At 40.0% G+C, this 16,010-nt stretch overlaps 1 protein-coding gene across 2 annotated transcripts in view; it reads left to right on the top strand.

The window, feature by feature from the left end:
• The window catches only part of FRMD7 (FERM domain containing 7), a gene marked incomplete at both ends in the record, with an annotated part of 98,810 nt that overhangs the window by 48,042 nt on the left and 34,758 nt on the right, over window positions 1-16,010 (top strand). The window contains 3 exons of one of the 2 annotated variants that reach the window (XM_080652130.1): window positions 12,318-12,422; window positions 13,166-13,208; window positions 15,138-15,216. In XM_080652130.1, the coding sequence (XP_080508256.1) occupies window positions 12,318-12,422; window positions 13,166-13,208; window positions 15,138-15,216 (227 nt within the window). The remainder of the gene's footprint in view (window positions 1-12,317; window positions 12,423-13,165; window positions 13,209-15,137; window positions 15,217-16,010) is intronic. The other variant, XM_080652129.1, reaches the window with a different exon arrangement.

Here is a 16,010-nt window from a genome sequence, read left to right as displayed (position 1 = left end):
GCAGTCTCCCACCTTCTTCTGGAGTTCAGCTGTCCCCCAACTTGCCAACAAACACTCCTAGTGCGACCCTCAGCTGTTCTTTCTTTCTGCTCCGGGACAAGGCTCGAAACACGTCTGTCTATTCCGCCGCCATTTTTCTCCCCCCTCGGCTGTCAATTTCTTTTTGTAAGTATATAAACTTTGTCAGGGAGGCAAAAACACAAATTATTCCCCCATAACCCCCCACCCCCCACTTATACCCCACCCCCTTGTTGTCTGTGTCCATTGATTAGGCTCATATGCATGCACACAAGTCCCTTGGTTGATCTCTCCCCCTTACCCCCACCCTCCCCTACCTTCCCTGAGGTATGACGTGCTGTTTGACGTTTCTCAGTCTCTGGATTTGTTCTTGTTCTTCAGGTTATGCCGTTCATTATACTCCACAAATGAGTGAGATCATGTGATACTTATCTTTCTCTGCCTGGCTTATTTCACTTAACATAATACTCTCCATCTCCATCCACGTTGTTGCAAATGGTAGGAACTCCTTCTTTTTTACCGCAGCGTAGTATTCCATTGTGTAGATATACCACAGTTTTTTAATCCACTCATCTGCTGATGGCATTTAGGCTGTTTCCAAATCTTAGCTATGGTTAATTGTGCTGCTTTGAACATAGGGGTGCATATATCCTTTCTGATTCGTGTTTCTAGTTTCTTGGTATATATTCCTAGAAGTGGGATCACTGGGTCAAAAGGGAGTTCCATTTTTAGTTTTTTGAGGAAACTCCATACTGTTCTCCACAGTGGCTGCACCAGTTTGCATTCCCACCAGCAGTGCACGAGGGTTCCTTTTTCTCCACATCCTTGCCAGCACTTGTCATTTGTTGATTTGTTGATAATAGCCATTCTGACAGGTGTGAGATGGTACCGCATTGTTGTTTTGATTTGCATCTCTCTGATGATTAGCGACTTTGAGCATGTTTTCATATGTCTCTTGGCCTTCCTTCTGTCTTCTTTCGAAAAGCGTCTATTTAGATCAGTTGCCCATTTTTTGATTGGGTTGTTTATCTTCTTTTTGTTGAGTTGCATGAGTTCCCTGTAAATGTTGGAGATTAAACCCTTATCATTGATATCATTGGCAAATATGTTCTCCCATGCAGTGGGCTTTCTTGTTGTTTTATTGATGGTTTCCTTTGCTGTGCAAAAGCTTTTTATTTTCATGTAGTCCCATTTGTTTATTTTCTCTTTAGTTTCCATTGCCCTAGGGGCAGTATCAGTGAAGAAGTTCCTTCGGCATGTGTCTGAGATTTTTCTTCCTGTGGATTCCTCTAGTATTTTTATGGTTTCCCATCTTATGTTTAAGTCCTTTATCCATTTTGAGTTTATTTTTGTGTATGGTATAAGTTGGTGATCTAGCTTCATTTTTTTTGCATGTATCTGTCCAATTTTCCCAACACCATTTGTTGAAGAGACTGTCTTGACTCCATTGTATGTTCATGCCTCCTTTGTCAAATATTAATTGAGTATAGTGATTTGGGTCAATTTCTGGGTTCTCTATTCTATTCCATTGGTCTATATATCTGTTCTTGTGCCAGTACAAGGCTGTTTTAAGAACAGTGGCTTTGTAATACAGCTTGATATCTGGTATTGAGATCCCACCTACTTTGTTCTTCTTTCTCAGGATTGTTGCAGCTATTCAGGGTCTTTTTTTATTCCAGATAAATTTTTGGAAAGTTCGTTCTAGGTCTGTGAAATATGTCGTTGGTATTTTAATGGGAAGTGAATTGAATTTATAGATTGCTTTGGGTAGTATGGACATTTTGATGATGTTGATTCTACCAATCCATGAACATGGTATGTTCTTCCATCTGTTTATGTCTTCCTCTATCTCTTTTTTCAGTGTTGTGTAGTTTTCCATGTATAGGTCTTTTACCCCCTTAGTTAAGTTTATTCCTAGGTATCTTAATTTTTTTGGTGCGATGGCAAATGGGATTGCTTTTTTAGTCTCTCTTTCTGTAAGTTCATTATTGGTGTATAGAAATGCCATAGATTTCTTGGCATTAATTTTGTATCCTGCTACATTGCCAAATTCATTTATTAAGTCTAGTAATTTTTTGATGGAGTCTTTAGGGTTTTTTATGTACAGTATCATGTCATCTGTGAATAAGGACAGTTTTACTTCTTCCTTACTAATTTGGATGCCTTTTATTTCTTCTTCTTGTCTGATTGCAATGGCTAATACTTCCAGCACTATATTGAACAGGAGTGGTGAGAGTGGGCATCCCTGTCTTGTTCCTGTTCTTAGGGGAAATGGTTTTAGTTGTTGCCCATTGAGTATGATGTTGGCTCTGGGTTTGACATGTATGGCTTTTATTATGTTCAGGTATGATCATTCTATTCCCATCTTGCTGAGAGTTTTTATTGAGAAAGTGTGTTGGATTTTGTCAAATGCTTTTTCTGCATCAATTGATATGACTATGTGGTTTTTATCTCTCAATTTGTTTATGTGATGTATCATGTTTATTGATTTGCCAATATTGTACCATCCTTGCATCCCCCGGATAAATCCTACTTGGTCATGGTGTATGATCGTTCTGATGTACTGCTGGATTCGATTTGCTAGAATTTTGTTGAGGATTTTGGCATCTATATTCATGAGGGATTTTGGCCTGTCATTCTCTTTCTTTTTTTTTTTTTTTTTAAATATATTTTATTGATTTTTTACAGAGAGGAAGGAAGAGTGATAGACAGTCAGAAACATCGATGAGAGAGAAACATCGACCAGCTGCCTCCTGCACACCTCCCACTGGGGATGTGCCTGCAACCAAGTTACATGCCCTTGACCGGAATCGAACCTGGGACCTTTCAGTCCGCAGGCTGATGCTCTATCCACTGAGCCAAACCGGTTTTGGCTATTCTCTTTCATTGTGTTATCTTTATCTGGTTTTGGTATTAGGGTGATGCTGACTTCATAGAAGGAGCTTGGAAGTGCTCCTTCCTCTTGAATTTTCTGTAATAGTCTGAGGAGGATAGGTTTTAGTTCTTCCTTGAATGTTTGGTAAAACTCCCCTGTGAAGCCATCTGGCCCCGGGCTTTTGTTTGCTGGAAGCTTTTTGATGACTGCTTCAATTTCTTCCATAGTTATCGGCCTATTGAGATGTTTAGATTCTTCCTGATTGAGTTTTGGAAGGTTATATTTTTCTAGGAATATGTCCATTTTCTCCAGGTTGTCCAGTTTGTTGGAATAGAGTTGTTCATAGTATTTTTTAACAATCCTTTGTATTTTGGTGGGGTCTGTTGTTATTTCTCCTCTTTCATTTCTGATTTTGTTTATTTGGGTCCTCTCTCTTTGCTTCTTGGTGAGCCTGGCTAGAGGTTCATCAATCTTGTTTATCCTTTCAAAGAACCAGCTCTTGGTTTTGTTGATCTTTTGTACTTTTTTTGGTCTCTATGTCATTCCTTTCTGCTCTGATCTTTATTATGTCCTTCCTTCTGCTCACTGTGGGCTTTTCTTGTTGCTGTCTTTCTAATTCTTTGATTTGTTGAGTTAGATGGTTTATTAGCATTTTTTCTTGTTTTTTGAGGTAGGCCTGTAGAGCTATAAACTTCCCTCTCAGGACTGCTTTCATTGTGTCCCATAGCAATTGCATTATTGTGTTTTTATTGTCATTAGTCTCCAGGATGTTTTTAATTTCTTCTTTTATCTCGTTGATCACCCAATCATTGTTTAATAGCATGCTATTCAGCTTCCAAGTGTTTGAATTTTTTGGAATATTTTTATTATAGTTTATTTCTAATATTATGCCATTGTGGTCTGATAAAATGCTTGATATGATTTCAATCTTTTTCAATTTGGGGAGACTTTCCTTGTGACCCAGTATGTGGTCTATTTTTGAAAATGTCCCATGTGCACTTGAGAAGAACGTATATTCCGTGGCTTTGGGGTGAAATGCTCTCAAGATGTCAATTAGATCCATTTGATCTAGTGCATCATTTAGAATTGCTGTTTCTTTGCTGATTTTTTGTCTACAGGATTTATCCCATGATGTCAGTGGTGTATTAAAGTCTCCTACTATGATTGTTTTGTTATCGATCTCTCCCTTGATATCTTCTAGGAGTTTTTTTTATGTATTTGGGTGCTCCTGCATTGGGTGCATATATGTTTACCAGAGTTATATCTTCTTGTTGAATTGCTCCCTTTAGTATTATGTAGTGGCCTTCCTTATCTCTTGTTATGGCCTTTACTTTGAGGTCTATTTTATCAGAGATAAGTATAGCAACCCTAGCTTTTTTCTCATTTCCATTTGCCTCAAAAATGTTTTTCCATCCCTTCACTCTCAGTCTGTGTGAATCCTTTGCTCTGAGGTGGGTCTCTTGTAGACAGCAAATATATGGGTTATGTTTTCTTATCCATTCAGCTACCCTATGTCTTTTGATCGGTGCATTTAATCCATTTACGTTTAATGTTATTATTGACAAGTACATGTTTGTTGTTATATTTTTCCTTAGTGTTTGTGTTTCTTTTTGCCTTTCTCTTTCTTCTTTTTACAGCAGTCCCTTTAGCATCTCTTGCATTGCTGGCTTGGTAGTGATAAACTCTCTTAGACCTTTTTTGTCTGTGATGCTCCTGATTCCACCTTCAATTTTGAATGATAGCCTTGCTAGGTATAGTATTCTTGGATTCAGACCCTTGCTTTGCATCACTTTGTATATTTCATTCCATTCCCTTCTGGCCTGGTGTGTTTCTGTTGAGAAATCAGTTGATATTCTAATAGGAGATCCCTTGTAGGTAACTTTCTGTCTCTCTCTGGCAGCCTTTAAGATTCTTACTTTGTCGTTAGTGTTCGCCAATTTAATTATGATGTGTCTTGGTGTTGGTCTTTTGGGGTTCAATTTGTTTGGGACTCTATGTACTTCTTTGACTTGCATAGTTTTTTTCTTGCCAATATCAAGGAAGTTTTCTGTCATTATTTCTTCAAACAGGTTTTCTATTCCTTGCTTCTCTTCCTCTCCTTCTGGTATCCCTATTATTCTAATATTGTTTCGTTTTGTGTTGTCCCAAATCTCCCTTAGGCTCTCCTCTTGCTTTTTAAGTCTTCTTTCCAGTTGCTGCTGTGTTTGTGTGTTTTTTCCTACCTTGTCTTCTAATTTGCTGATGCGGTCCTCAGCCTCTTCTAGTCTACTGTCTAAGCCTTCCAATGTGTTCTTTATTGCAGCTATGTCATTCTTCATCTCTTCTTGGTTTCTTTTCATGTCGGTGACATTCTCATTCAGCTCCTTATAGTTCTCATTGAGTTGTGTATATTTGTCATCCATCCGTTTAAACATCCTTATAACCATTACTCTGAATTCTTTCTCTGTTAAGCTGCAAGCTAATAAAGGCTCCCTAAATTTTAATTTGGTCTGGACTCCAGTGGTCGTTCACTCCCGCTCGCTCCACAACATTTGGAGATACCCCAGCAAGATAACCAGCCTTTGACTGGTCCTGTGACCGGAGCCCACCGGGGTTCCTGGACTCGGACTCTCCTACCTAGGGGGAGATCTCTGAGAGACGTTCCTCAGCCCCGGGGACTGGTAGAGGTCGGAGACCCCCCCTGCTAAATTTCCTGATTGACTCTGATCGGAGCCACCTGGATCTGGTTCTTACCGGTAAGAAACTTATTTCTGGTTCTGTGGGCGCCCATCTTGGGTCTCTGGAAGGCTGGACAGAGCGCTACTTCCGAGAACAGATGCCGGTGCACTACGGTGCCCGGCGATCCTCAGTTGGTTGTCATTGTCTTTGTTATTTTGTGTTATTGTGGTCTAATTGTCTCTATCATTAGAATGGGTCAGTCTGCTTTATGTTCTTCTGTCTGTACTCCCCTGCAATGTTTTTTGAAAAATTTTCAGGAATTCAAGTGGCGAGTGGATGATTATTGAGCTTCCGTTAACGCTTTTGATTTACAGAAATTTTGTGAGTGGGACGGGAATGGGGAAGTGCTGGTGCAGGAGCGCTGCCACATAAGTCAAAAACTCAGACTGTCTGATGTATAAATGTAAGTGTGAGGGTCTGTGTGAAGTGAAAGCTACTTTGTGCCATCTGGCTGTATGCATGAGAGTATTTGTTATCTCTTTCTGTTGTTTAATTTGTTTAAAGACAGTGCACCTCCATGCTTTAGAGGGAAGACAGTAGAGAGCTTTAAATTGCTTTTCCTTGATTTATAATTTTGCTGTGTTAGTTTAAAATTTTGGAATTCTAGGGTTAATTTGTGAAGGTTGCCAATCCAGAGAAGTTTAAACAAAGGCTTGTTAGGCTAAGATTAGTCATAATTAACTGCTTTGTAGGCTGCCTTTTTCACCCTCTTAGCAAACAGAATCATGTGGTCCCGAGAACTGGGACCTACCTGCCCTTCCTGATAGATTTACAGTGGGTCTCTCTCTGGGGGAGGAAAAGAGCCGAAAACTGTTCCGGAGCAGGTGTGAGAAAGGGTAGAGGCGGTGGAATTCACTCTCAGCCTGCTGAGATAGAGAAGCCCTAGGCTGCGGGACAGGGAGATGGTTGGAGATATCAGAAGTGGTGAAGGTTGAGATCCTCTGGGGCCTTGGAGTAAAAAAAGGAAAATCTGGGAGGGAGAGCAGCTGTTCCTTAAGTGTAAAAAGCCTGGTTATATAGGATGTCAGACCGCTTGCCTTATTTCCCTTGCTAAGGACAGAGTAAATGGTTAATGCAGAAAAGGGGGGGTGCTCGGTGGGGAGAGCAGGGAGAGATAGGTTTTTGTTGATTTTGCTGGGTACAACCCGCTCTGCTGGTGTCCTTGGTTTCTTCCCTTCTGGCCTGATGTGTTTCTATTGAGAAATCATTTGATAATCTAATAGGAGATTCCTTCTAGGTAACTCTCTCTCTTTCTCTCTTGCAGCCTTAAAGATTCTCTCTTTGTCATTAACATTTGCCATTGTAATTATGACATGTCTTGGTGTGGGTCTTTTTAGGTTCATCTTGTTTGGGATTCTGTGCTTGTGTGACTTTTTTCTTCCCCAAATAAGGGAAGTTTTCTGTCATTATTTCTTCAAATAGATTTTCTAATCCTTGCTCCCCCTGCTTTCTAATTTTTTTCTCCAATTGCTGTTCAGATTGGGTGTGCTTTTTTTCCTGTCTTTTAACTCGCTAATTTGGTCCTCTGCTTCTTCTAGTCTACTCTTCAAACTTTCCATTTTGTTTTTTTATTGTAGCTATATCACTCTTCATTTCCCCTTGATTCTTACCTAAGTTTTTTATTTTCTCATCCCACCAGTTTAGAAAGTGTAGGACCCTTACTCTGAATTCTTTTTCTGACATATTGCATTCCTCCATTTCATTTAGTTCCTTTTCTGGTGTCCTTTCCTTTGGGGGTTGTTTCTTTGTCTCCCCATTTTCTGTCTCTTTTTGGCCCTGGGCTCCCTGCTTGGGATCTGAGGTGTTGAAGCCCCTAGCAGTTCAATGATCTGGGACTGGCTAGACTGTAGGCTGGGTCTGCCTTCAGTTTTACACCTTTATTGTCTCTTCTCTGAGTTGTACCTCCACCTCCCCCAGTTCTGGCCCCTTAGTTGTCTACTTCAGAAAATTGGGGCAATGGGCATGCATGCATAATTCCTTTGGTGTGTGATTCTCTGTAAGGGCCCAGAGCCCTCTGCCATGCAATTTACTGTGCGGCCTCAGCACGCAAGGCAGGATGGCACCCTAGGTTCCCCTGGCAGTGCACATGCAACATGGTCCCATGACCTGTGGCTGGGCTCACCAGGTTGCACCAGTAGCTCTGACTTCATCCAGGGGTAGGGCATGCACCAGGTGACAGTTCTGTCCATGTGGTGGGTGGGGGGAGGCAGAGCTTGCACTAGCCCGAAGACTCTGACTAAGCTGGGGGGCAGAGCTTGTGGCCTGCTTGGCAATCGGGGCCCCCCACTCTGAGTCTCACCAAGGGGTCCAGTTGCCAAGTCCCATGGGGCCTGTGTCTGAAGTGTCGGGCTTGGAAGGGGGAAGCACACTCCAAAGCTCACAGAAGCCTGCAGCTGGGAGTCCCAGAGTCTGTGGGTCTGAAGATGAGGTAGCAGGTCTTTGGCTGGAGTGGCTGCAGGGTCAAGGATGGTGTTTGAGGCCAGTCCTGGTGGAGATGAGGCTGGGCTCCTAGTCATAGCAGCTCTCCCCTTCAAGATGGCATGGTTTTTGTGCCAGAGCCAGCCATCTGGGAGTGCTTGCAGTGGTAGCAGGGGCTCCCAATCTAGGAGAGCCTGGTCTGCCAGCCTTAGAGACTCCTGTGGGATCTGTTTCTCTCTCTCTCTCTCTCTCTCTCTCTCTCTCTCTCTCTCTCTCTCACACACACACACACACACACACACACACACACACACACCACACCACACACGTCCACATATTCCCCTTTCACTCCCTCCCTCACTCACACTCTCCCCCTCACTGCCATCCTGCTGGATGCCATCTTCAAATCCTCCCATCAGCCATGTTTTAGAAAGGTAATTGAATGCATTATCTGTGCTTTGTTGAGTAGAAGTTGGTTAAGAAAGTTTTTCCATCCTTGCTCATTTAAAAAATAAATCTAGATATGTACAGAATAAAAAGTTAAAGTTCCCCTTTATCTATCCCCTCTGCAGGGAAAATGCTCTTAACATTTGGAATGTATCAGTCCGGACTCTTCTATGCATTTATCTTTACATGTGCATGCCTTAAGTTATATGATTTGCCAGGCACTGTACTAAGACCTTGATGTGAATTATCTTTGTTTAATCCCCACAACACCTTTATGAGAATACTACTGTTATCTTCATTCTACAGATTCATAAATCTAGGCTCAGAAAGATTCAATAAATTACTCTAGGCCACATAGTGACTAATTTGTTCTTCCTCCTGAGAGAACTGTCTTAATTAATGTATATTAATCAAGTTAAATGTTTGGATCCATTATTTCTTTTCAAAAATATGTTTTTACTGATTGTTAGAAAGAGATGAAGGGAGAGGGGGAGAGAGAGAGAGAGAGAGAGAGAGAGAGAGAGAGAGAGAGAGAGAGAGAGAAACATTTATGGGATAGAAATATTGGTTGGCTGCCTCCTGCACACGCCTTACTGGGGATTGAGCCTGAAAACCGGGCATGTGCCCTGACTGGGAATTGAACTGGCAACCTCTCAGTGCATGGGATGACACTCAACCAACTAAACCACATGGGCCAGGGTCCATTCATTTCTTCAGTAAACATTTATTGAGAATGGCCATTCTTGGCCAGGTACTGAACATAAAGCCAGGTATTCAAACACATGGTTTCTGTCTTCAGGTGTCTGAAAAAGGTGGGTCAATCTGTGACTTAAAAGATAGATTACCCCCAATTCATCCAGCTAGTAAATAAAGCAGAATTACAATTCAGGTTTTTAAAAACAATTGCTTTATGACTCCTCTAGGTGCACAGACGTTTTGGTAGATTGTTGTTTTTTTGTGTGTTTTTGTTTTTTTTTAGAGGTAGTCAACCTAAATATTATTGCTTTCATGAGAAGATAAGTTTGGAGCTCCCATAAATCAGTGTCCAATTATGAAGACCCAGTTTGTAAATTGCATACCATAAATACACATTGTGAAAGGTTTTAAATCATATATATATATATATATATATATATATATATATATATACATATATATATATATATATATATGCAAATAGTGCTCTACTGTAATCCAAGGATGATTAGGATAAGATGGGATGCAAGCTTGGAGTTCTAATTCCCTAAGTGGGAGAATTGTGGTAAAGAGTTTAGATCCACTAAGGAACTTGATTAAAATATTGAAAAGTGGTAGCTTAAACAAGAACAAGCAATTGAAAAGAGAATCAGAAGTCCAGAAAAGAGAAAATAAGAAAGCTGTATATAAAGAGATATTATGAGGAAAAGAATCATAACATAAAAATTGAGGAATTGGATCATAATGTTTGAAAAAATTTAAAGGCTACATGTTGAGACAAAACCAAGACCTTACCTATTATGCAACACATTCCACAATGCTGGCCAATTTCAACGTACACTATGGAGGACTGAAGGGAAATGTCTCTCCCCGAGATGGGGGTGTAGAAATTGAGCCACATGAGCGTCTGACCTTCAAATGCATAAATGCCAAAGGCTTTTAAAGCCAGTTGGCAGCATGTACTGGGATGGAAGAATCAGGGGATTATTCTTATAAACATATTATGGGATCTTACATAAGGGAGCAAAAAGAAAGCCTTGATTGGAAACTTTACAAGAATGGCTATATATTCTTTGTGACTGCTGAAACATTTACATGTACAAACACATAGAATGTGGTGGCTATGATGGAGAGGATTAAGCACCAGGATGGAAAAAAAAGAATAAAAATGAGGAAGAAAATGAAAAATGTTGAATTTCTTAAATTGTTTGCAAAGAAACTGGAGCCTGTGATGGAATTTAGTTCACATGACTGAAGTTTTTCTTTGGTGTAGGAAAAAATATTGCTGTCATATCTGTCTTCAGAATTTTATTTTTAATAAAAATTTTGTGGTAGCTCCTTGCCTGGAGGACTTTAAAAATAGAAGCAATTTCATCTGTCTGGAATGGTCTGTGTCAGCACTTGCCGTAGGCAAAATCTTCCCCTCCCTCCTCCCTACCAGATGACCCCTCCCCCACTGCCCCTTCCCATGCCCTACAACTTCTGCCTTGACACCTTTTTCCTGGACCATAGTTCCAATGTGACCTTCCACATAAAATCAAACCCCTTTCCCTCAGTTCACTCCAGGCGCTAGGGATGCAGTAGGTTTCACCCTTCGTGTCCTATTTGCATTTAAAAATAGGACCCTGGTTAACCCACAGGAATATCCAGTTGGTGGAGCTTGGGACAGAATAACCAAGTGTAGAGAAGTCCAGGAGAGAGGGGAGTATTTTTGGTTGCTGGGGAAGGGGGGGTACCCCGCCTTCATGGAAGCTATTAAATCCCAGATGTGGGCTTGGTTCAGTGTGGTGCTGTCTTGAGGGAGTGGGCAGGGGGAGGAGAGAGGGTGGCTGGACTTTTTGACCTCTCAAGGTTGCTGTTAATTCTATGGGTCAGTGATTTCCAACTACATTTCCCCGCACCCAGCTTTCTTTGCAGCACTCTAGCACCATGTGACTTGGCTTTTACTAGGGATTTTCAGCATCATCTTTGTGGCTAATAGTCTGTGCCCAAATGTACCATCACAATCCTCCCTGCAAACATCAACCCTGGGGTTTAGCAGTGGAGATCAGTCCCAGCCACACTCAGCTCAGAGAGATTTTCACAGAGAATTCTTCAAAGCTCCAGTTTTCAGAGAAGCATAAGAAAGGGGCTGTTTTTTGCCCACAATGTATGTGGGCTTTATGAAATAAAAAAAAAATGTGGCTTTATGTGAATGAAATTAAAAGCTGCAAAAAGAAATCTACTCAAGGAGTTCATATGAGTAATTTGGTAAATTTCATATTGGATCAACAAACATTCAGGAGCTCCTACTATGTGCCAGGCTCTGTTAGAACTGGTACATACCAAGAAAAAAAAAAAGCAAGGTCCCTTTATGAAGGAATTCAGTCTAACAGACATCCTGTGTAAGAAATGGCACATTTGAGGTAAGCGAGGGTACTCTTGGCTCAACCTGTTGCTGATAGGTTGCAGAGAAAGCTGTCTATCCCAGGGAGATGACATCTGAGCAGAGTAGGAGTAAGCCGAACCAAAGAAATGTGGGAAGAGTGGTCTGTGTAGAAGGAACGATATGAGCTGAAACATGGAGGAATGAAACTACTTGACATGCGTGGGGAACTAGGAGCAGGCTATAATTTATTAGAGGAAAGTGTTGGGGAAGGGGAGGGGCAAAAAATGAGGCTAGAGGGGCAGGTGTAGCTACCTTAGGGAGAGAGGGCCTAGCTTATGATGTTAAGGAGAATAGATTTTATCCTGAAGGGAGTCACTGAAGGATTTTAAGCAGGTCAGAGCTGCATCTTGATTAAACTGTCAATTTCGGGGAAATCATTCAAATTGCCTGTGTGATGAATTGATTAAAGAATTCTATTGAAAGGGTAGATTTTCAGGTCTAGCCATAGTTATTAAGTTCAAGGCTTTGTTTTTCCAAGAGGATTTATCATTAGTCTGAGACCTTTTAAGGTATACCCCTAAAACAATTTATAGATAGATGCATGGATCTACCTGTAAAACTCAACATATTTTGGGGGTGGGGGGTGCAGCACTTCTAAACAGTGCTTAAGGGAAACAGTGTTTGAAGAGTCTTATCACTTCTACCATTTATGCACACTGCACTAATGATATCAGGTTAGGAATGCAAATTGTGCTATGGTCTCTTTGTTTTGTTCAGCAAAAGTCATCCGGGAAGGCGCTGTTTAACCTGAGTTGCAGCCATCTAAACCTTGCTGAAAAGGAATATTTTGGATTAGAATTCTGTAGCCATTCTGGAAATAATGTAAGTTGGTTCTTCGTGTCTACAATTGCTTCTAAATGCAGTTTGCAGCTAGGTATATAAGGCTCAAACCCCTGATTGAAAAAATAGACAAAAAGTTAAACCCTTGCAAAATAACTTCTCTGTTAAGTCACCTCAGTTTGCCAAACACAAACTCTTCTGCCCTATGCTCCTCTTTTGTTGCTCAGTGAACAGCTATCTATGCTTTATCTATTTTGACTTTCCCGAAGCTGAACCTCAACCTCCAGAATGGACTCCTAACTCTCTAATGGGCATTCAGGGGATTTTCCTTTCCCCTCTCTGAAGTCTTAATATTCCCTATATTCTTCCTGCCGTGTCCTTCCTGTTATCTGGCACCTTCCCAGAAAGGCTCATTATATCTGTTAAGCTGGCATTTGGGGGCTGTAGGATTCAAATGTGGAGCCAAATGCCTTCATTAGTTTTTATAGCAACTAATGAGCCTTGTATATGACACCTCTGTCATACTACAGGCAGGGGAGCAGTGATTCAAATGTCAACAACAAAGAGGTTATAGATCAACAATGTTCACTGTCATTGAGAAAATATAGGGGGGCAGATTGAGTGTGGTGGAGGTACGTCAGCTCAGACATTGCTGTTTCTAAATATTTTTAGACGTCTAAATAGTCTTGGTATTTGTTTATTTCATGTTTATTTTTATCTGGTACCAAAAAGAAAGATGCATTCAATTCCATGTTCTACCAGTTTTTTCATTAATATTATTGCAGGTCTGGTTGGAACTTCTGAAGCCTATTACAAAACAAGTAAAAAGTAAGTATGGAAAATCATTTAAGGAATATAATTCCCAGTTAAAACTTAAAAATATTTCAGTAATGCCACACTATTACTCACATTAATATAAGGGAAGAAACGGGTTTTGATGTATTATTTTAATCCTTCATACATCTAGTAAATTCAGCAATTTAAAAAATCATTTTACCTTTCCCTGAGATGAAGAAAATCATGCTGCTGGATCTTTGATTGAATTTGAAGAAGCCTGGTAATTATAGCACTCTGTGGATTGGCTCTGGGAATATATTTCAGGTTCTAGCATTACAAATCTTTGAGCATCCTTGATGTTAATCTGCAATGTCACTCACCTTCTGCCTGAAGATGTTTTTGTTTTATCCTGTCACAGACATTATTCATTCAGTTCAGTTCATATTTGAATGCCTACAATTATGAAATACACCTCCCCTGTATATCAAAATCTAGTGTGGTGGTTCTCAAATTTTTGTGTGTATTATGATTATTTGGGGTGCTTGTTAAAATACAGATCATTGGGCCTCATTCCTGCATTTTCAACAAATTCCACTGGTGTTTCTGATGTTGGTGGATTTCAGTCAACAATTTGTAAAACATTCTCTTATAGTGTCTCTTCTCTCACCTGCTCTTTACATGTTGATGCTTTCCACAGCTCAGTCTCTTTCCCACCGCAAAATGATAATGTCACATTATTCCAACAGCTTCTGAACTGATTCCCCCTAACTCATCATGTACACCACTCCCAAAGGGAACTATTGAAAATATCAGTCTCACCACATCACTGTTTTGCTTACAAAGCTTCCATGGCTTCATATTGCCCTTAGAATAAAGTACAAACTCATTAGCACGATCCACAAAACACTGGACTCTGCCTGCATTTCTAGCTTTACCTCTGCCTCTGATCACTTTTTATCATATTCCTACCCCTCCTGATTTTGACTAAACTAACTTCAGCTGTAGGCTTCTCAGATAAAATAAAGGATGCCAAGCTAAGTTGGAATTTCCAATAAACAAAGGATAATTTCCTTGTATATGTATGTCCCATGCAATCATTTATCTGAAATTCAAATTTAACTGGAACTCCTATATTTTATTTGGTAAATCTAGCAACCCTACTCAGATTTCAACTCTTATAGGAATCTTTCCTTGACTTTCTCCAAACTTTTTTGTTCCCCTCTTGTGCTTTCCCAGTACTCAGTGCTTACAACACTTTGTGGCACTGAAATTGTCTAGATGTCTGTCTCTTATACCAGAATATGAGTGCTTTATTGTTATTTTATTTCCAATACTTGCCTAGTACAATGCATGGCTTAAAATAAGCACTCAAAAATATTTGCTGAATGATGCTAAATTCTGCAAGCTGCAGAGTTTCTGATTTTCAAATGCAAATAGGAATTAAGGCAAGTAGATATGTTTTAATGTAGATTTTTAAGATACATAGAGGCATCAGACCATACCTCTTCTGGTTCCCCTTATGAGATCCTTCAGCCAGGTGATACTCACCTGCTTTTAAAGCAGGGCACTTCTCTCAACCAGGAATGCAGAATTCAAAGCAGCAAGTGGGACATTGTTCAAAATGAGACACTTCTTAAGAGAGGACACAGTAGGTCCCTAAGAGGCACATCTTTAGGAAAAGAAACTCAAAAGGGAATGAGGGTAGGAAGAGGGTTGGGAGAACATTCTTAATTGCTATCCACATAGAGACACAATACAGAAATAGCAGCATCTTACAAATGTGAAAAATTAAAAAAAAGTCTGGGAGGGAGTGATGGGGAGAGGAGGGAAGAGTAAAGGTGAGTACTAGTATGTGTGTGTGTGAGTGTGAGTGTGTGTGTGTGTGTGTGTGTGTGTGTGTGTGTGTGAGTGAACACCTATACATCTATAACAGTTGTGATGGACATGTAAATAAAACTTATGGAGATATTGTGTTTTAAGATCCTAAGGAGGTTGTTTTCAAATTTATGGTGAAATTTTTCCCAGTGGACCCTGGACATCTACAAGAAGAGCTTACAAGGTTAGTACTCACCTGTGTGTCTGCTGTATGATGTTACTTAAGAATTATTATTCTCCATTTACCAGGGAATGGGCTTATAGTCTTTGGATGGCTTGGCTCTCAATGTCACTCTCTGGAAGATGGTGAGGAGCTGGAGAGAAGAAGGGCTTGGCTGGTACCCAAAATGTTATTCTTCCAAAGGGTGGGGACTTTACAGAGAAGGGGGGTGTTCCAGAAGTGGTAGTTAGCATGGGTGTCCACTTGAGGGTTATGCCATTAACTGCTGCAACATAGTGCTTGTCTTCATTGCATCGGTGCTCAAATCAGAGGGCAGCTTGACAGCACAAGTGTAATGCCAGCTAATTTAATGGATAGTAAAAAGTGGCAGAAAATGATGATTATATATACTTATAAAAAATTTAAAAAGTATACATTTTTATGAATTATTTATAATGTATAATATACATTATTGGCAATTTTATTATAATTGTTTAATAATTATATATTATTAAAAATTTAATATAATTCACTTATAATTTATAATGATAAATTTTTTAACTTTATAAAAGTAAAATATTTTTACTTATAAAAATTAAAAAGTTAAAAAGTATAAAACATTTTATTTGTTTTATTTCCTCACCTAAGAACATTATAATTGAATTTTAGAGCAAGAAGAAGGGAGAGAAAGAGAGAAAGGGAAGGAAAAACATCAATATGAAAGAGAAACATTGATCAGTTGCCTCCTGAAAGCTCCCAACTGGGGCAAGGGATTGAACCTGCAACCTAGGCATGTGCCCTGACTAGAAATGATCCCA

The sequence above is a fragment of the Plecotus auritus genome (assembly GCF_963455305.1).
Source record: "Plecotus auritus genome assembly, chromosome: X".
Taxonomy (NCBI): Eukaryota; Metazoa; Chordata; class Mammalia; order Chiroptera; family Vespertilionidae; genus Plecotus; species Plecotus auritus.
Note: the sequence above shows the minus strand (reverse complement) of the source record. Positions and strands in the feature narration are given on the sequence as shown.